The following is a 21,666-nucleotide window of genomic DNA, read 5'->3' as shown; positions in this document are numbered from 1 at the left end:
TCTGCATCAAAATGGCTGGTGTGGATAATTTGTTGTATCTGTATGGATGCAGAGCTGAACCTCATGAATACTTTTTTTTTTTTTTTTTTTTGCACATTCTGATTGCACTTTATAGGAGTCACTGATAAGCAATGTCAAATGTCTGCATTCAAAAATAGCACCAAAGAAATTTACTTTAGTACAAAAGTGATAAACCGCATTGTTATCTCAGTCAGTCCATTACTCTCTGCAGGATATGGGCGTGGACGGAAGTGTCTTTCAAAACCCAGCTAAACTGCACCTTACTATAGGAACCATGGCCCTACTGAATGAACAGGAAGTGATGCGAGCATGTGAGCTTCTTCAGAAGTTTCAGAGTTTCATCAGGTATCTAAGACACTTGGGTATCTAAGACACCTGTGTTGTGGACCAAATTACTCTCTTAATAGGACATTCTGTATTTCTGTTAAAAGGAAATTGCTTTTTTTTTTCTTTGTTCAAGTTTTCTGATGGTTTTTGTTCACCACACCTATAAAACTTTAATACGGAATGACACACAGTTACACCTTACTCTATCCACACATAGAGTAGTTAGTAGGTGTTAGAACATGTTAGGCCAGGAATTATGTCTGGTATATTGTATTATATGTATTGAGAAGTCAGTGTATGTATATGTTTGTTTATACTTGCAGGGATATAACCAAAGGGAAGCCTCTACCCTTGGAGGTGAGGGGAATCGAATACATGAATGACGATCCCTCAATGGTGGACGTCCTGTATGCCAAGGTCAGCGTTCAGGATGGCTCCAACAAGTAAGCAGCATGCCTCAGTGAGCCTGCTGTTACGCTTTAATGACCTTTGATTGCTCTGCTTCCTTATTGCATTATAGTCTACAGTAAAAGAGGGCCAACAAATGTTCCTTTGAAGCATTGCAGAACGTTTATAGCAGGTGCTACATTTCTTTCACATTTTCCTTTTGCAGTGGTAAGTTCACATTGATCTGCTGAGTGAACTAAGCAATATGTGGCACTGTAGCATAAGCTGTACCAACAGAAAATGAAGTGGAAAAAATGATTATTTTTCTATTTCAGCATTGGTAAAATACATACATTTTATCATAAAATAATTTTTGATTACTAAAAACAAAGTAAAGCTTATTGGTGTGTGCATGTGTCCATGTGTGCAGATTGCAGGTGATAGCAGACAGGCTGGTGGAGTGTTTTGTAGCAGCAGGATTGATGGATAAAGAGTGGGACAGAGTGAAACTTCACGCTACTGTCATGAACACACTGTTCAGGAAAGATCCCTCAGGTATGTGTCTACTATGCACATTAACCTGCATAGTATTTCTCACACTCCTATTGCCTGCACTTTAACACATTGAGCACATGGATGAAAATATGTTCCCAGTACACTTTCCCTGGCAATTGGTCGTCTTCCCCAAGGGCAGCCAAGTAACTAACACACACACACACACACACACACACTATATACATACATATATATATAAAAATGTGTGTGTGTGTGTGTGTGTGTGTGTGTGTGTGTGTGTGTAAAATGATAAACTTCAGTATTACATATCAGACACCTACTAATACCTACCCATGCCCCAACTCAGAAACAGCAGCAAACATTGATGACAGAAGTGGCTGTAACTTGTTTACAGTACTCATTGAAAACAGAATAGCACTGATATGTCATTGCCATATAATGGAACAAAAGTAGCTCACTCCATCAATAGCGATGGTGAAGCTCCCTAAAGCTGCTGCAGCACCTTACTGTTGGATTGCTGGTTGAGTGGGCAGGGCGCTGCAGTTTTCCCTCCATGAGGCGGTGTGGGCTGGACACGACCATTTGGGTTTCGCACACAGCTGATATTTGGTTCACAGAGGGACAGTGTGTTCCTGTTCGCTGCCAGAGAGTCTCCGCGTTGTGTAACCTGTTTTGAAAGTCACATTGGATGATGCTACGCATCCATTCTTGTGTGCTCATTCATTTGTGTGGATTAAAGGCTAGTTGGTGTGTTTTTCGCATAGGAATACAAGGCTAAGTGGTCATGTTTCTTTTTTTGAGAATGACTGTCCTTCCTTAGAAGTTTCAGCAAATCTAGCCACTCTCATATCCATGACCTCACTTCCTACTTAGAAGCTGTCAGCAGTCTTAAATCTAATAGTCCTCACCCAGATGCCTGGAAGAGCAGTGACAGAGGAGCCTCCCTCTTCAAGATTACAGCTGTATCAGTTGCTCAAGTGGTGATGCATAGCCAGTACCTGAAAACATTCCTGCTTCTGTTGGCTTGAAAATTGTGTGTGTACATGTGTCTCTATGTGTATGTTTGTGTGCGTGCGCATGTGTGTGTGAGTGAATAAGAAAATGTTTTCGTGAGCAGTGCAGGGTGTTTTTCTGCACCACTAACAAAGAGCTCATTGAGGTGCTGTGAGTGGAAGGTAGCCAGCTCTGCAGTAGCTGTTTACTGCCTGCAACACAGGCCTGTGTTTCTATAAGAAGCTTGTTTTGACCAGTTGCTGCTGCTGTTGTTGTGGTGGTCCTGTCCATGTTGACATTCAGAAGAAAAAGTGCTGTTTTGAGAGCGCTGAATGAGCTCAGATAGTCACTCACATACCCTTGCACCCAACACTTCCAATGCCATGTATTGCGCATGATTAAGAGACAGACATGTTGGTTATTTGGTTATAGAGTGCTATTAAAAATTAGGATGCTCTGCCATAAGTGTGTGTGTGTGTGTGTGTGTGTGTGTGTGTGTGTGTGTGTGTGTGTGTGTGTGTGTGTGTGTGTGTGTGTGTGTGTGTGTGTGTGTGCCCTTCTTTAATATGCTTTTATCAAACAGTGGAGGATAAAGGGGGTCTGGGAAGGCACACTACAAAAGATCGAGAAGCATTTGATGCCAAAAACATTTTGGAGGTGAGAAATGAGCTTTACATTTTATTTCAGTTAATAGAATGAAGAAAGCTGCCAAGATTTCCACATGGAACATTATGCAATAGCTGTGAGATATAAGTTATAAATTCTGGAAATAGTGTTATCTGTTATATGGTTTTAATCTGACAACAGTTTGAGGAGGAAACTTTTTAGACAGAGGTCTTTCATCAGCTGTGCAAGCAAAGTACACACACACACACACACACACACACACACACACATATATATATATATATATATATATATATATATATATATATATATATATATATGTATGTGTGTGTGCCCTCAATTTAATGAGCAAGAGTTGTTAAACAAAGGATACACAGACTATCCACAGTTTTTCTGATGCCATCACGATCTGTTAAATAAAGGTTGTTCTACCCTATCCCTGCTTTGTTGACTTTAATACTTGCCTGTATCTATTATGTTTCAAATATTCTGGTTCTCCTGAAGAAATTGATTAACTGGATTTGGTGTGGACAATTAGAGAGGGAATTAACTTCTGCAAAACAGTTTACTTCATGAGTGCCAAAGAAAACAGAAGCATCCTTATCACTCATGCCCTTTTTTTAAATATATAAACATTTCTGTCCATGCAGCTGTGCTTACACAGTATAAGCTTTAAAAACAGTCACAGAACTGAACCCATTTCTGGTGAATGCTTCAGATTAAGGTGATCACTGCTGATGATAACCAATGAATGTATAAGAATTTTTCAAAATTACAGAATCACAATGCTCATTGCCCTGAAGTATTGGTCAGCACATCACGAATATTGTGACAGTCTTAAAATTTATTTGAATTCTTACTGGAACTCTTGCAAATAGTCTTAACTTAGATCCACTTAGCACTGTATGAAAAATACAGGTTAATTAAATTATTAAATTAACTTGTATTTAATAATTAAGTAATCACCATATGAGGGGAGAAATTTGTGGAGTCCAGGCACACTGAGGGTGGCACACCCTCATTTGCCACCCACATCCTCAAGTCTGTATGTGTGCAAAACAAGGCATTACTGTTGCACATAATTTGTTGTCACTAAGCATAGAGTTCAAGCAGTAAAGCCGTATACGTTATCTTAAATCAGTCCTCCTAGAATTTGTGGCATACATTACTGCAAAACATGGTCTTCTGGCCAATGAGTAAATTATATTTTACCCTTTTCTGCAAGTTTTAATTTGGTATTTCACCTCTCTCTGTCTTTCTCTTCCTTGCTTCCATTTAGATGTTTGGGGAGTTTTATTTCGGATCATTTGAGTTGGACTCTGTACGGCTATCTCAGAGGTTCTCCTCGGACTGTACAGGATACTACTGTTCAGCTGGACAAGTCTCTTTCATCTGACATGCATTCCTTATGTATTCACAAATACACACCTATTAAGATAAACTCATACTGAGTGTTCTTTATTGTGGAGTTTGTTCCCCACTATTGTGGGTTTTGAGAGCCTAAATAGTCAGCCATGTAGTTTGATTACTGCTCTAAGCTTCATGCGCCAAACATTGTGGGGGCTTACCTTGAGGATTAAGTATATCTGCTCTGATTGAATGCAGATATAATTTAGTGAGGCAGCAGTGAACATATAATGTTGCATTAAAATAACTAAGTAGCTTATATCCTGTGTCATTGTGGTTTTTTAAAAATAAATCTTATTTTGCTTTTCATGTAAGTTTTCATAGCACAATGGTGTGATGTTTTGTGGTTTCTTGTTTTAGTGTGCATTTCTGAAAGTGCCAAAGGATGAAAAAGTGATAGGAAGTGAAACAGCACATAGGTTGCAGTTAGTGGCCAGCAGGGGACCTCATAGAGCTTAAAACTAAAGCACCATTGTGCAAATAAGAGACATAGGAACTGTGAGGGCAGAGAACGAGGCTGGGTATTAAGTGGTACACTCTTTAGCATATGCCAGGGACTGATGGTTTTTTACGCCATCTGGTTCCCAGTGAGTCAAATGGGAATAATTTCAAGCATGGCCAGAGTTTCTTAGTCCGCAAAAGGAAAAGAATAGCACCCCGTGCCAGTGAACTGACACGGTCCAGGGAAAAAGCCTATTGTTAGTGGTATCTAGGGTTTCTTGCCTAGTGGTGTTCTTCTAGATGGCTAACCTTTTTGGTGTTTTGTTTAGAGCTGTAATGAAGGTTCAGGTTAATCACGACCTTGCAGAAACTCCTAGTTAGCATTATTTGGACAGTAGTGAATACTGCTGGGGCGCATGAGGATGGAGTAGGGATTGGGATGGTGCTTCGTTACACGTGTTTTGGAGTGTGGACAGTTGAAGTACATGGAGATGGAGCGGGGATTGAGACGGGATGGTGCTTGGTAATGTTTGGTGTGTGAACAATGTTGAAGCACATGGGGATGGTAATGGGATGGTTTTAGGGATTCTCTAGCAGCTCTCTATTGTACAGTACGGAGTGTGTTCAGGTTTATTGCACAGTAGGGAATGTGTCTACTGATTGATTGTGTGCTGGTTTAGTTTGCGGTAGGGAGTGTACGCTGGTTTAGGGTGCAGTAGGGATTGTGGGCTTGTTTAGTGTGTAGTAGTGAGTATGTGTACTGTGTTTGCTTGTATTCTAAACACCTCAGAGAAAGTTTGATTAGGACAATCTTTTAGTGTGAAAGTGTCGATATTATCTTTCTCCTACCAGTAATGGGTTCTGCAGTAACAGAGCCAATCCCTCACATATAGGTCCACTTGCAAAAGATTGTTGACTATGATTTACATTACAAATTACATGAAGCATTCTGAAAACCTGTCGAATCCTGTAAATTCACTATAAAATCATAATTTAACATGAATTAATGATTAAAATAGACCATTAATTATGTCTCTGTTTATGATTTTTTAAATAGCTAATTTGTAAAATTGTGTAGGTCTGAGATAATCTGCAAGAGTATTAAAACCACATTCCTATACAGCCACACCACTACACAGTTTAGTGTTTTCTCATTAGGTAGAGTGTTGAAAGCTCATTACTGGTACTTTTTGTCAGATGCTATAAACCTGTAAACATTAACATTTATTACACCAGAGGTACTTTATAACATTTTTACAGAAGCTTTTTATATGTCCCTTAGATGGCGGATATTGTTAAATCCAACAGAGCTTCTTTATAATTTGTTAACTTGTGAATATGCACTGGCCTAACAGTAAAGAATGATCAAATCACTATTAATAAGCATAACATGTATAGCAAAATGGTATCTAAATGTGCTGTAAGTTAGTGAAGAACTAAGTAACAGTAGTTAGATACCAAATCAATATTAACACTCCTCTCCATAATGTCCAGTGCCCAACATTTTATAAAATAGCTTTTATTTGCCCTAAAATAGTTTTGTATTTTGTTTTAGGCATTTCTAAGCAGATCTTTTAGATCTGGCTCTGCTGACTTTATCACAGAAGTCCTCACTGTAATACTGCCTTTCAAATATAGATATTTCACACTGACATTTGGCATTTCTGCTCTGTGAAAGGTCGTTTGGTTTGCTGCGTGGTTTTTATTTTATCTTTGATCTCTTTCTGTCTCTCTCTCTCTCCCCCTCTCTGGTTAATTAGTCAGCTCTCTTCCTCCCGAGGCTCCAGCACTCACCCCAAGAGGATTCAGCCTGATCTTGTGTCTCCTCCAATAGGCCGTGATTAATGAGCTCTCTCTCTGCTGTAGGCCGAGTCCCTGGTGCCGCTGTGCACTGAACACAGAAAATCCAGCTCTGCGTTAGTATAAATGCTGGACTGAGTTCTTCCTTTAGCATGTTTCAGTAGCAATATCACAGCTTATATACATTGTTGGAGGCACGACAAGATTTTCCTAGTTATGTGTTTGAGATATTTGAGGTTTGGGATTGTTTGCTAGAGTGATGGAATCAGGACTCTAAGCTCGATAACAACATACCTAGGGACTCTCAATCCATCTGCCCAAATTAAGATTTCTTCACTCTGGCCATTCGTCGATCAACTCTTTAGTGGTACACACACTATAGCAGCACAGAAGTGCAGAGCTCAGCACGAACACCATTATTATAGATGTGGGTTAAGTCATTTAGAGGCTGTCCATCAATACATGCAGTAATCTATAGAAATAGTGATCAGCACGCCTCAAATTCTTGTCAGATGCTCTGGTCCAGCAGACACTTTGGACTAGGACGTGACTGAGTGTTGATATCAGGAAAGTTTACTGTCATGTTTATTCTTCTGGGAAAATATCTGGGAAAAATATTTGTGCCCAATTCACTGGGGGAGAATGGTGCTGCTTAGGCAAGAGACAAGAAGGATTTTGCTATCTGTTAATCTAATGTAATTCATTTTAATTTCATATAATGTCCTAACACTTGTGGTCTTATTTGTCTTTGACTGTCCTCTCTTGAATGTGGAAATCGATGTTGCTTTTGCATAAATAAAGGAAATTCAGTTAGGATTCAATTTAATGTAACTGAATTCATTCTAATATTATATTCATACTGTAAATGAAATCTTACATTGTCCTATTTGTCTTGTGCTTCAGTCTTTTATCCTTCTGGCTCTCTTGCTGCTTACATTCTTGTTCATTCTGTTCTCTATGTCCACTGTATTATGGGCATGAATTCAGTGCCATGCTCTGTTAACTAACCCAGAGACAGTTTTCAACATGGAGCTGTTTCCCTAATTTTTTGTTTGGGATTTTAAACATAAAATATAACACACTTGCTTTATTTTAGTTTCTCAACTTTCTGTCTTAGTGATTCTGTGTTCTGTGTGTTCTGTGAAATTAAGACCAGGTGATGTACTGCTGGCTGGAATTGCATAGTCATGAATGTTGCCTGGAAGGCTTAAGCATTTGGCATTCATCTGTATGGATCAGATGTTTTTTAAAAAAAGCTTGCCAGTTGGTACTACACATAGGCGACAGAAAAAGAGTGTAAACATTTGTAAAGTGATTCCTGGTGTTAGTAAAAAAATGAGCCTTACAGCATGATTGATATTCTTAGAAAAAAGGCAATGAAAATGCCTGATATTTCACTGTACAATAATAATCGAGTAGACACGAGGTGACAACCATGCCAGGCTGCTGTTCTTGGCCATTAAAATTAGACGGATAAATAATGTACAGATTTACTGAAATAAAAGGTTGTTGTTCGTCTCAATTCACGTGCGTGCAGTGCATTGTAAATGGATCAAACATTTTAGGCATTTTTTGAGTTCTTTATAACTCTAGTGATTTAAGTCCTACCAATGCAACACTAATAGATTTGTTTTCATTGTATTGTTGCTGTTTGGGTGTATTCCTCTCAGTCGTAAACCAGGAACGGGGTTTCGTACGTGGTTGAATTGTAAGGAGGCTCTGATGTATAGAAAAGGTGAGTACTGCCTATAAACTTAGTGGTGACGTGTTAGCAGGGAAGCAGGCTAGAAGCGTTCTTTGGAAGGAAAAAGGGTAAGTGTGATTGTGGCTTACAATTTGTTATTTCATAATTACTGCTCTCTCTCTCTCTCTCTCTCTCTCTCTGTATATATATATATATATATATATATATATATATATATATATATATATATATATATATATATATATATATATATCATTAATTATGAAATAATACCCCTTCTAAACATGGAACTGAGATTGATGACCTGCCAGTGTTTTATAGTAATGAAACAGTAATGAAACGTAAACTGTAGTTTGAGCAAATTGCGTTGTTAGCATTCAGGCTGATCTGGACTGACCCTGCGCTGGCCCTCCCACTGCTGAGCATGGTGCACGCAGGTGAAGCAGAGGGGGAGAGAACAGCTGACCTTGCACAGTGGCTTGCTCCAGATCTCTTGAGTGATGGTTGTCACAGACACTAGGCTGAATATAAACTAGAAATGGGAGAATAACCACCTTATATTTTATTCATATATTTCACTACCAACCTTGTGGAGCAACACATTTTCCTTCATTTAAATATTGTAATAAGAAGTAATCTTTGTAACTTATAAATACACAATCTATTTGCTTGTAGACACACTCACTGGGTGAAGAATATACCACACAGTGTATCTGTAATGTGGTGTATTTTCATGTAAGCCCACTCAGTAACAGTGTGTAAGATATATTGTGAAAGCCAGAGGCTTGTTCTGCTCTAAATATCTGCTCAGTTTTCTGTTTTCCCACTACCCTTCACCATGATTATATCTATATGCTCTTAAAAGTAACATTCACAAGCTCTACTTTTATATGTTCAAATCTCTTAGGTGTCATCTGCAGTGTTCTGATTATAGATGAACCAATTATGTTTTGTCTTGCACCAAATATTAAGTATTGCACCTAGACTCCAACTGTATAAAAATTCTAAAATTAAAAATGAAGTATATAAGATGGATTACTCTCAGTTGCTCAGATTGTTTAGATACACAATCTACCCTCTGTACTTCAAATGAAGCAGTTTTATAAATACCAAGACATATCTAGAGCTGAAAAGGTATCTGTGTTCAGGAAACCAGATACAAAGGTCTAATCAGATCATCATGAATTATCTGAATATACTGACCAATTCAACTGATAATTTGCCATATTTTACACAAATTCTGATTGGTCAATATTAAAAGCATTGTGTTCTCAAGCATATGCTGGTAGACTGTTGTTAGGACTATACAGCCTTGAAAAGGGGAAAAAGCATTTTTATGTTCTTTTTTAAACATTTATTGTTGACCAGTCCAATCAAGCAATCCCCTATTTATAAGCATCACAGTAATCACTGGCTTTCAAGCTGAGTTTTTTGATTCCCTTTTTCCCCAGTGGCTGAATTGCTTGTCTCAGGGTATATGGATATTGGGTGATTATCACTGTCCACTGATGAATATTTACAAAGCTTTTGTTTGATTTGCTGCCAAGGGTGCAGGAAATGTTTTATTGATTGACTTGTTTTAATGATAAGATACATATGTAGATGATATTGATTATGTTTATTACTTTCAGACTTAAAATGACTTAGCTTTTTTGTAAATAATTTACATTTGTGTTTTCAAGAAATTAATAAATATACCACTGCTGTTCTAATAAAAAATATACATATATTGACAAGGATATTCTCAACCTGCTGTATAAATAATTGTGTAAGTAATATATTTTAAAGGACAGAAAAAATAATGGTATCAATTCATTTCTCATAAGTTTCTCCTTAACTCAAATCTGGTTTTAGATGTGCTACTCTAAAACCAGGTGTTTTCATGTCCTGTCCATCTGACCCACTGGTGCCAAACAGGAGATCTCATAAAACCTGCTTTTGTCAACCTTGATGTCAAGTTATCATAACTACATCAAAATTTTTGGTGATATTAGGAGATGTCATGACACTTTGTAGTGTCTGACTTTGAAATGACAACTTACTTTGCAGCTTAGTGTTTTTTAGTATCACCAAAAATCTTTAACTTAGCATAGTTATGTCGACTTGACATCAAAATTGACAAAAGTAACATTTATATCATCTTACCCTTGTTATAATAGGCATTTATACATGTATATGCATGTTCAAGTCAGTTGTCATGAATGGATTTGGTATGCTAGGTGTCGTGTAGCCTTCTAAACAATGCCCGTAAGTAAAGTGTTAGTCATGGTGAAATTCAATTCAAGACATAATTGGAGTTTAGGTGTAAATTTATTCAATGGGATGTGTTCATAATCTGGATCCTCAAATGCCATTACAAGCACTGAATTATTGTATGCTGAAAGTTCTTAAGGATCAGACTAATCTCCTATTTATGCTGTAGCAAAAGTTCCTAAATGTAGAATCTAAACTGGGTTCTGAAGCTGTGCACTGCAGTAGTGTGTCTGTATGCACTGGTAGGGGCCTGTTTCCATGTGTCTGATCTCTTGTCATGCTATCAAAGATTTTAAGTAACTATAATCTGGAGTCAGCATGGGCCTTTCACCTTTCTGTGGTAGGAATGATCAAATATAAGAGGCGCATTTCACCCTCATTGTGGATTATTGTACCATGGTGTACTAGTTATAATTTCCCACTCAATTATCCCACACTATTAGCCCACCGTTATATGCTAATATTTGGCCATTTGTAATAGCTGACCAAACTGATCAAGAAACCTAATCACGTTTTGATGAGTCGGTCAGTCAGTCAGTGTCTCTCTCTCTCTCTCTCTCTCTCTCTCTCTCTCTCTCTGTGTCTGTCTGTCTGTTGCTCTCTCTCTCTCTCTCTCTCTCTCTCTCTGTGTCTGTCTGTCTGTCTGTCTCTCTCTCTCTCTCTCTCTCTCTCTCTCTCATAGACTCTCTGACTCTCTCTCTCTCTCTCTCTCTCTCTGCTAGACTCTCTGCCTCTCTCTCTCTCTCTCTCTCTCTCACACACACACACACACACACACACACACACACACCCCTACTTGCCGCTTTGCTTCTGCTGGAGAGATCACATTCGCGGACATCACTTCGCGCTCCTTACCGTTTAGTTTGTAGTGTTTGTGTGCGAGGAAGAAGACCGAGGGAAAGAAATAGTATTTTTCACCGACATAACGCAGTACTGATGGCCGGGATAACAAATCTAGTGTGTCTTCAGATTCTGGTACTAACCTTGGCCGGATCTACGATGCAGGGTGATGCGAAGACTGGAAAATTGGGAGAGAATGCGGCGAATTTCATGGAAGACGAGCAATGGCTGTCAACCATATCACAGTACAGCCGCAAGATAAAGCACTGGAACCGTTTTCGAGACGTGAGTTGGCATTTTTCTAATCTATAATATGTATTTTATTGAAGCAATGGAACAAGTGTAATGACAAAGAAAACCACATTTCATTGTTTAAACTATGCTTCCAAGGAATGAATGGTGAACGATGCTGCTAACTTAATACTATATATAAACTAGCTAAATGTATCCTATACAGCTGATGCCGTTAACCATAGAGGATTATTCTGGTAGTTTTGACAAAATTAGTATAGAAACTAAATTTCATTCATCATTATCATTATCAAATGCGCTTCCGCGATTTCTCCCAGGCAAGTACACGTATGCCTATCCAAAATTTTAATTCACGTCCTAAGATTCTGCTATTGCTCGAATTGTCACAAGACGTTTATGACTTCTGCAGGACGATAACTGGGTTGCATTGCATCACATGCTGGATTATCTTCTCCACCTGCCTAGAAAGTTAAATAAGACGTTTAACTGACAACGCCCGATTGCCGCACGCGAAAATAGTAAAAACACCCTCATCCGACTGTTGTCGTAACCTATTCCAGCAGCCTACCAGCAAACCAAAATAGTGCTTCCATCCATGACTTTATAATTTGCAGGTCAGATGTAGAATCTTATTTATAATTCTGTCAGGTGTTTTGCATTACCCTTACCACCTGTCCAGATGACTAGACATCTAAGAGAACGTCTTCGTTTAGTCGTCCTTTAGCCCCTAAGTTTACCTATTTACCTATGAAATTATTTATGTAATACAATGCACCTTAATTAAAATCACAAGTTCCTAAAACAAAACATAAAGACTAATGTATTTATTATCCCTGTATTTTATTTATATGAGTATAACATTCTTCTCCAGTTACCTGTGTCCTAAAAATCTGCTCACTTAAAAGGTTATCACTGAAATAAAAAAAGTTTAGATGGCATTGTGAAAAGTGGGATTATGCAATGTGAGTGTAATAAAAAACCTCCGACTCTTTAAGAAAGACTTAAAACAGGTGATATGAAGAGGCTTGCTGACAATTCGTTGAAGATTGTAGTATTGCTCTCGGAATTAATCAAGCTGTGAACATGGCTCGGGTTTAAAATTCAATTGAATTTCAAACGGGGGCTTGGACTAGCGTCTGCATTCCTTAATCAATATTTATTGATTGCCTCATTTGCCTGCATGGAAAATGAGTTTTAGAGCAGCGGAAGAATGACGATACGTATGACTGCACCCACGCTGCTTCACCACCCGCCTCACACCTTCACACATGCCTAACAGAAAAAAACAGCAGCTGAAGCCTGGCTGCTCCCCCCAGATCTACTGTCCACTTGAGGTAGAGGGGGCAAGACGTGTAGTTATTTATCTTGTGTGAGAGGCTACTTGGGCCATGGTGCGAGCCAGGTGACAGGTAAGGGGAAGAGACGTGTGTGGAGTCTAGGTGGAGCAGGGAGGTGGAGCGGGTGCTTTATATTAGGTCTCGGCTTCTGTCAGAGGATTCGACAGTTTTATTTAAATCTTGAGAGGAACTGTGAGGCAAAAATGAATTGACGAGTGGATTGCTGTAGGCGGAATAACACAGGTCTGTCATGTTGCTGTCATGGCCCGGTGTCACTGCTGTGTCCTACTCATCACTGTGTTGTATTAGTCACCATGTATGTCTTTGTGAGGAAGAAACTGGGTGATGGGAGATCATGGAATATGGGAGAATGCTGACGAGACTGTGCAGGTGAACTTACAGCTCTTGAGTGCTTTGCCTGGTGGTTGACTAATAGCTTTAAAATGGCTTTTAACTGATTGAGTAGAGGATTGTACTATTTCTTTAGTGTTTACACACTGCAATGTGTGCAATGTGTGTTCATGTCCTTTAAACGCTGCTAGGGCTCATTTTGACCCTACCTACCTTGACACTAGTTGATTTATCATTTACCACTTACTAATCATACTGGCATTGAAGGACTCACAAACAAAGTGTTCCAGATGAATTCTTCTTTGCATGGTCATATTCAGTATCCATGAACTAATGCTAAATTCCCATTCATCCAGATCAACTCCTGACAATTCAAAGTATTGAGCCCTATGATGAGTTATTGCCATGACACTTGTAGAGGAAGCGTGTTTATTGGATTAGAGGCGGTGTGTAACTATGGGATTTCAATGTTTGGCTTGTTTGTGTGCTGTGATTCCTTTCACCACATACAGAGAACAGAATGCAGTCCGTCTGCTGTTTTGTGATATGTTTTCATTTGAAGAGCATCTCAGAGCCCAAAGCACAGAAGACATGACAGCAAAGGTTAAGCTTTTTCTTTCTCCAAATAAATAAATAATTTTTACACCATGCTTTTACTTGATTTTACTTTGATACTTTGATGCTTTTACTTTGAATTTGTATTTTCAAGTAAAAAAAAAATCAGTATGAATATAAAAAGTGAAGAAACAAAAGATACACAATCAACCAGATTCAGCTTGAGAAGGTACCATTTTGTAGCCAAAGAACTGATATTGCATAGTTGACTAAATTATAAGGACTTCACAGCACTCATGTCTTTGTGTTTTAAGATAATACATTTTTTTCTCAATATTTCTCTTATTTATGCCATTCCTAAGGATTTTGTAGCCTTTATGTGCTAAGTATGTGTAAACAGATAAAACATCTCCCCTTTAAGAAGTTCGGCACTTTCCTGGTGGTTTTATATTCCTGTAAGCATCTTTTCCTTTTTCTTCAGAGTAAATCAATGGGCACACTTATGGTTCATGGGACAGATTGCAAAGAAGGGGGTAAGAAGAGGCATTTTATGTCCTCCTTAGGTTATGAATTGTAGGAATACTGTTCTAGATTGATTTGAGGGGTAGAAACAAGACACGAGATGAACAGTTTATAGCTGCTAAGTCATGTAAGGAGCCTGCAACATGCTATGACCAGATTGGCTGCTTGGAAATAAACATTCATTTACTCAAACAGTTTATTATTACTGCAGATTTAATACTTTGAGAAAATTTAGGCTGGAAGAGGGACTTTTAAAAACTTGCTTTTTAAACCACAATAATTATTCCATCAGCTTCGAAATAGCTTCTTGGTGTTTTTTCTTCATTAAACCTAAAAGATTCTACACTTATACAATACAGAGAAAAGAACAGAGAGTCCATCTGTCTGTCCCTTACAAATATCCTCCAGCTCCCTCTACTCTTCATTAGGTGGAGCAGAACAGAGGACAATGCCTTTGGCTTGTGGGTTTTGTTTTGCTGTCTTCTCTGCCTCTGATTTAACTGTACTTCTCCAGAATGGGTGTCATACTAGTGAACAAAGGCAATTCATTGTCATAGAGACAACAACAGTTCTTCTAAAAGCTGAGATGCTCAAATGAAACAATGGCTTCTGGTGTACAGAGCTCATTCACATATTAACTCTGAAGCTCCTCAGCAGTAAATAGCTATGAGCTGTCTGCAGTGGAAGCAGGTGCCTCTTGTATGCTATCTCCTGTGGTTAGGTACATCTAACATGTTATTTTCTGGCACAGGAGCATAGGTATCACAATATTCACTTTCGGAATGATACGCCTAATGTAGATTTTCTGGTGAGTTTCATGAGTATGGATCCTTCTACACTGATATTAGTGAATAAGATTTAGTAGGTGAATTTTTTAAATTTATAATAAAAGCATGAATGCAGCCGAAATGGAATACTACATACTCACTTACTGAATGGGCCCCATATCCATATGCAGTATACAGTATGTAGTCTACCATTTCAAATGCACCCTAGCATGTAGGGTGTGATAGAGAAAGAAGAGACTATTACGTCTCACTATTGGTACGTGGTACTATTACATCTTATAAGTTATATGACTGAAAGTGTGTTTTTATGTGAGAGAGAAGAAGAGTTTATAATATGGCAGGTAGCATTATAAAGTGAAACAAGAGGGGAGCAAAGACCCAGCCCACTTACATATACAGACTCTAAAATGATGGACCACACACACACAAACACACACTAATCCTTTGCTAGTCACAGCAACCATACATAGCATTCAGGCAAAAATAATGAGCAGATACTGCTGCACTGTTTTCTGTTTAATGTGTAATTGGAGAGCAGGTGCACAGTCTTCCACAGGCCACTGGGAAAGTGATCCTTTGGAGAGGAAACACAGATAGGATGTCATTGGATGGCAAGCACACAGAGAACAAAATATTTTTTATTATTCGATAGAGTTTTTAAGTGAAATGGGAAAACATTCATTTTTGTGATGAATATAGGGCAAGTCTTACTTTAGTCAATCACACCCATGTAAAGCAAACTTTAATTTGGATGTAAGGTGGTAAGAAAATTAGTCAAGCCTCTCTTCCCTGGTATTTGCTTACAAGCAGCTCAAATGTCAAACTGTATAATTAGTAAAGCTGTGAATCCATTCATGCCAGAATGTTTCTCCTTATTAGTCATAGTACAATACATAATTTTTGGACTTTGGATCTGAAGAACTGGCTCCAAATGTGTGTTGACATGAACATCTATGTTTAACATTTCTTAACATATTCTTTATATTCCTCCATAGTTTACAGTAGGGTTTTCATTTTCAAAAAAATAGAACAGTCTGAAGTAGTACATTCTGCTGACCTTTGGGCCTAGTAAGTCTACTTTAACTCAACATATTTACTTTCACCTTATTAAATTCTATATAAGTGATGTGGACAGAGCAGCTGTAAGACCTGTTGTCTTATGCTTTGGTCCTGTGGAGAATGATCTGCTCAAGCTGCTGTGCCATTAGTGAGGGGACAACATGTTCTCTGCATAACGCGTGGCCTATCTGTAATTGGAATCAGTGCCTCCGTTGACATTGCAAGGCAGTGTGGGTGGAAGAAAGTCTGCGTTCTATAACCAGGCAGACTGAATGCTTATAACTAAGCTGTATCTGAAACTATGCTCTATTCACTATTTCCTACATGCAAAAATCTAGATAACTACATAGAACACTAGTATACATCGAGTCAGTGAATGATTTCAGACACTAAGTTAGCATGTTATCTTATTACTATGTTATAGCAGATTGTGTCTTATAAACAATCGGAATGTCAAACCATAGTCCATTGTAACAAATTTGACGACATCTCAGGTAAAATAAGAAACCGTGGGTTGCACACATGGTTTCACAAAGCATCATCCTTGTTGAGCTGCATGCCTCTTTCCCGAGAAAAGTACCCCTGCTCTGCTGCGGGCAAATTAAACTCACCACATCTTTATCTGTCCCAGAGGTAATGTAAGTGGTCCATTGGTTTGGTAGCTAACTGGCTAGCATGCTTGTAAAAAAGATTTTTAACAAAAAATGATTTGACCTGAAAGTTATCAAATCTAGATGTAAATGTAAACTTATTCTATGAGATTTCAGAAACAACTTCAAAAATTGAAAAGCATTTCTTCAGTTAACCTGCTGCTTACATTTGTAACAGGCCTGCGAGGCCTCTCTGAAGATGTCACCATCATCCCTCTGTCCCCCCTAGAGAAGCTGTGTACAGATCTTCAAACCAAACAGTGCAGTGAATTATGGACGTTCCTTATCCACTTGGGTGCATTGATTGTACACTACTTATTGTGGGGCACTGTGGAATTGTTACAGTGCACCGGATATCCCGCACTACATTTTTGGACACCACTACAAGATGGCTGAACCGCAAAGTAGTGCACTATAGTGAATAGAGAACAGTATCGGACACAGCTCTAGAGTTTGTTCCAGTTGGGTTCTAGAATGGTCTGTGCTGACAGACCATTCTCGAACTGTAAGCTGACATCTCTGTTCACAGCATTGCTTACATAGTGCATCATGTTCACATATTAATGAGTGATCTTATGGGAGCTCAGTAGTACAACATATCAGCACACACATATTTCTCATCACGGTGCTTAATTCTTAATGAGTCGTCTGTTAAATTGCACCTGGCCTTTTCCAGCTCACCCAGCAGGGTGCCCTGCATTCCTCTCAGTGCAACATTACAGGAGTACACTGCATACTACAGCATATAAATACTTTCAGCATGGACACAGGCAGCGCTGGTTGTCCTGTTCATATGCACAGAGGAAGTGGTGGCTTCCTCTGTTTAGTGCTCTTGCCTTGGGCAATGTGGCTGTGACACCTTGGACTGCCCTCCTTGGGAACTACTGCTTCTGCCAGCATTTGCTTTATGATGCGGGAAAGCTGCTTACTGTATGCTGATATACCTGTTCTTACGGGACCAGGCAAGATGCTGTCTGCAGTGCATTACATAGCCTTCTGCCATCTATTCTTTACACTGGCTTAGCAGTGTGAAACATATTGACAGTTTTCAATTCATTCTGCTGTGTTTAAGTTTTATTTGTGCAATTCAATAGCAGATCCCTAGTAGGGGGGGGGGGGGGAGTGCATTTTCAGTGATCAGTTCAAAACCGAACTACATTTGTGTATGTGTGAGGAAGGGAGAGAGAAAGAGAGAGAGAGACAGAGAGAGAGAGAGAGAGGCAGAGGGAGGGTTAGTTAATTCAGCACAGTGATGCAGTAATGGATCTGCAGAGCGGGCCTACTGAAATGACCTTAATCAGCCGTTACATGCTGGGGGTGACTGGACGGAGGTGTCACTGACAGCCTTTTTTCGCTCACCTGAAAACAGTGCATCAAAATCTCATTTGGAACTCATACAATGCACAGCTGTACCAACTGAGTATCCACAGATATGAAAAAGAGAACTGTAATGTTTTGTGTTGTACATGTTCAAGTGCTCATATTCATTCTGGAATGAAATTAAATTTAGTCAGCTTGTGAATTCAGCTAAATCTTTTTTAATCAGTTTACCAGCTGTAATATTATAATTTCCTCCTATTACTAGCTTAGTTTTACAGAATGTATGGCTTTGTCTAATTCAGTGTCAGCTATGTAAGATAAGTCAGATATTTTTCTAAATGATTCACTTAGGGAAAGGTTATAGTCTAATGGCAGTAGTGATCTGAGCTGCTCACGTTTGCCTTTATTGTCTTGTTCTTGTTGATTCCTGGAGTGCTGTGAGAACACTGACACCTGTGACCCAATACTGCATGGAGGACTCAGATATGAGGTTTCATTTGAAAATGCTATCTGAAACCTGAATGTCATATCAGGTTTCAAATAGCAGGGGATAAGTTAAGCCTTTATGAAGCTCACTGAGATATAATCTTGGCATGACAATGGGGGCAGACTGTTGAGTCTCCAGGTATTATGCTGTTTTGAAGAGATATAATTAATCACACTCAACAAATGCATTCCCTTAGACTATCAAGTTTGAATGAATTTTGAATTCACATCTTTTCTAATAGTTTTACCTATGATCAATATTAGTTTTCTTATGTTATTGTACTACACAGAACCAAAGAAAGAGTGGGGCATTCAGAAACACAGGTTCTTTACCCTGGGGAGAACATTTCTCAAAGCCCTTGTTCTGATCTGACAGAACAGTCTTTTTTATGTATCCCAGTGATCTCATCTTAAATGTCTTTTCTGCTGACTGTGCAGTTGTCAGCAAGGCTCTTATTTCATTCATTTCTGCAGCCTCAGTGCACCTGACATGTTTACATGTTAGTGACTTACTATTAGCAGATACAAAAAAGGTCACATCTAAACTGGCTTTTCTTCAAGGATCCAACTGGGGTTTACTCTGTGATCACTTCAAGCCATAGCCAAGTTCTCCAGCTTTTATCACAGCTTACTACTGTGACTTGGCTAAGTTGGCTAAAGATGCTTTTAACAATTTTTCCCTTTAGAATTTGTGTCCAACTCATGTAACACAAGAACATATCAAACCAATATTTTTTAAATGGAACACTGATAAACTGTTGGCTTGACAGAAGGGACTACAATATTGGTGATTTTTCTACTTTTTCCACTTGACTACTAGGTGTAGACATTTTGCTAGAGCAGGAAATGTACCAAACTGTTAACAGGACACTCAAAACACTAAATCCCCAAGTTGCTCAAAGTTCTCATTGCTGGTGTGTTATAGAAGCTTGCAGATCTGCATCAACGTAGATTCAGGATGGGATTCAAGTTTAGCGTAATTGGAATGATCTGTTCTTATTTGCACCACATGCCTTTAAGCCCAGGACTGTACTTGAGGATTGTTGATTTGTTAAGTCTATCTGTGGGTGACCTAATAAATAACTGTTAAACATGTTAACCATTAATAATCATTGTTGATTACAAACCATCATGTGGCTGAGCTTATATTGTCTTTCAAGAGACATATTAAAAGTTATTATGACTAGCTTATAGAGTTGAATGTAGGAGTTGAATGTAAACATCAAACTTTAAAGATTCAGATATTACTCATACACAATTAAAACAGACACAGCATTCCGAGATGGAATTGAAATTTAAACTTGAGTCAATGAGATTCAAGGGAGACATTAGCAGAGAGGATCTTCAAAGTTCACAAAGTATGGAATCACTGTCAAGCAGAGCAAAATGACAGCCGTCACAGCTTTTCTGTTTTGTGTTGTCTAGCCTGCCTAATATGTGGGTATTGTCAGCAAGGTGCTCCTAATGTGTCTGCAAGTGGATGAAGCAGCAGTGGGCCTCCACCATTCCTCTCTCATTTGGAAAGCAGTAAGACAGAAGACACACTGTGCCAACCCTTTCAGCTCACAGCATACTTTGCCAAACTCTCAAAGTTGAGAGAAAATGGTTTCTTTTCTTTCTTTTTTCACCTCGTCTGTGTTTTTCTTTCTTGACTTACCTTACCTTACCTTACCTTACTCACTTACTGAAAGCTGATCCACTGTGTGCTGATCAAGCGAATAGTTCACCATTTGTGGTTATCACACATACATTCTCAGTAGCTACCATGCATTGCTAACCGTTCACACTGAATCATGTCACCTTTAGCCAATCACTGTGAAAGCAAATGGCATGGCAAAACGCCCAGTTTACAGTGGGGAAAGGAACTGCTGAGCTCCTGTAGGATAGTTATTTAAAATGCATGATTGTGTAGGATAATTTGAGTCATAACATTTATTTAGTATTTGTGCTTTCATTTACTGTAAATGTTCTGTATTTAAATCGTCCCCTAGTAATAAAGTGTAATAAGCCGGTGTTTTGTAAGCATTCAGACAAACTGTATGTAAGACACTTTATACATTCCTGATACTCATTCTTATGCTCCACACAGTGAAACATTTGTCAAAGAACATATGTATTAGTCAGTTGATGCGTCAGCCTAAGAAATAATATTTCCTTTGTGTAGCCAAGGTTTCAGTCTCAAGCTTTCATCCAGTTTGAAATGTAAGTGACTTGTGAATTGTCTTTTGAAATTCAAATGTTGAGTAACCCTGACACTGCAATTAAGCCAACCAACCAACAAAAGCCACTATAAATAAATACACAAATAAAAAATAAATAAATAACATTTACATGTTGTCCCCCGTCAAATGTATAAATAAAGCAAAAAAGTAAATTGATGGTCATGGTTTAACAGATCAGTTTGATTGCTATAGACTGAGAGGATGTGAAGCCTACAAACTCATATATGTTCTGTCATGTATTCATATACTGGACCATTGTGGCTTACAAATGCAAATGTGAACCAGGCTGAATTTCCTTCCAGAGAGTATCCCAGTAGGTCATGCTCCACTTACATCGAGCAGGGACGCCAGAGACACAACCAGAAATGGTTCCACTGTGCATTTTAGAAATGTTTCCTAGTCTTCTATCTTAATTATATTATCAGTAGAAGATTGTGTTTGGGACAATCACTTTCCATGGAATATATGATGAGATTAGAATAAAGAATTAAAATGCACACACAAAACATACACACACACACACACACACACATATATATATATGTCTGGTGTGAACAAGTGTTCTTGAAGGTAGGTTTGTATGTGTGTATGGGAGGGTGCCTTTACCATCTTTCCAGTTGTACATGTCCTTGCAGAGTTCCTCTGTGTGATAGTGATAAGACATGTGGTTAAATTGTTTCATCTCAAGGACAAAGGACACATCATGCTTGGTTCTATCTCTGGCCCCCAGTAAAGTGCCTCATTCAGGCTTGTATCCAGACTCAGTCAGGCTAGTATTAGTGTTAGCATTAACGTGGCTCTCTGGAG

General features: G+C 38.6%; 2 protein-coding genes across 3 annotated transcripts in view; both read left to right on the top strand.

Annotated features, from left to right (window-relative positions):
• The window catches only part of ascc1 (activating signal cointegrator 1 complex subunit 1), a 7,135-nt gene extending 2,598 nt beyond the window's left edge, over positions 1-4,537 (top strand). Inside the window, exons 6-10 of the mRNA XM_035533768.1 lie at positions 233-366; positions 672-791; positions 1,166-1,290; positions 2,828-2,901; positions 4,151-4,537. Of these exons, the coding sequence (XP_035389661.1) occupies positions 233-366; positions 672-791; positions 1,166-1,290; positions 2,828-2,901; positions 4,151-4,267 (570 nt within the window). The 3' untranslated portion in view covers positions 4,268-4,537. The remainder of the gene's footprint in view (positions 1-232; positions 367-671; positions 792-1,165; positions 1,291-2,827; positions 2,902-4,150) is intronic.
• Positions 4,538-11,260: 6,723 nt separating this feature from the next.
• LOC113572812 (testican-2-like) overlaps positions 11,261-21,666 on the top strand; it is a 29,198-nt gene continuing 18,792 nt past the window's right edge. For both annotated transcript variants that reach the window (XM_027002675.2, XM_027002674.2), the window contains exon 1: positions 11,261-11,602. In XM_027002675.2, coding sequence (XP_026858476.2) covers positions 11,414-11,602 — 189 coding nt within the window. In that variant the 5' untranslated portion in view covers positions 11,261-11,413. The remainder of the gene's footprint in view (positions 11,603-21,666) is intronic.

The sequence above is a fragment of the Electrophorus electricus genome, chromosome 14 (genome assembly GCF_013358815.1).
Source record: "Electrophorus electricus isolate fEleEle1 chromosome 14, fEleEle1.pri, whole genome shotgun sequence".
Lineage (NCBI taxonomy): Eukaryota > Metazoa > Chordata > Actinopteri > Gymnotiformes > Gymnotidae > Electrophorus > Electrophorus electricus.
Note: the sequence above shows the minus strand (reverse complement) of the source record. Positions and strands in the feature narration are given on the sequence as shown.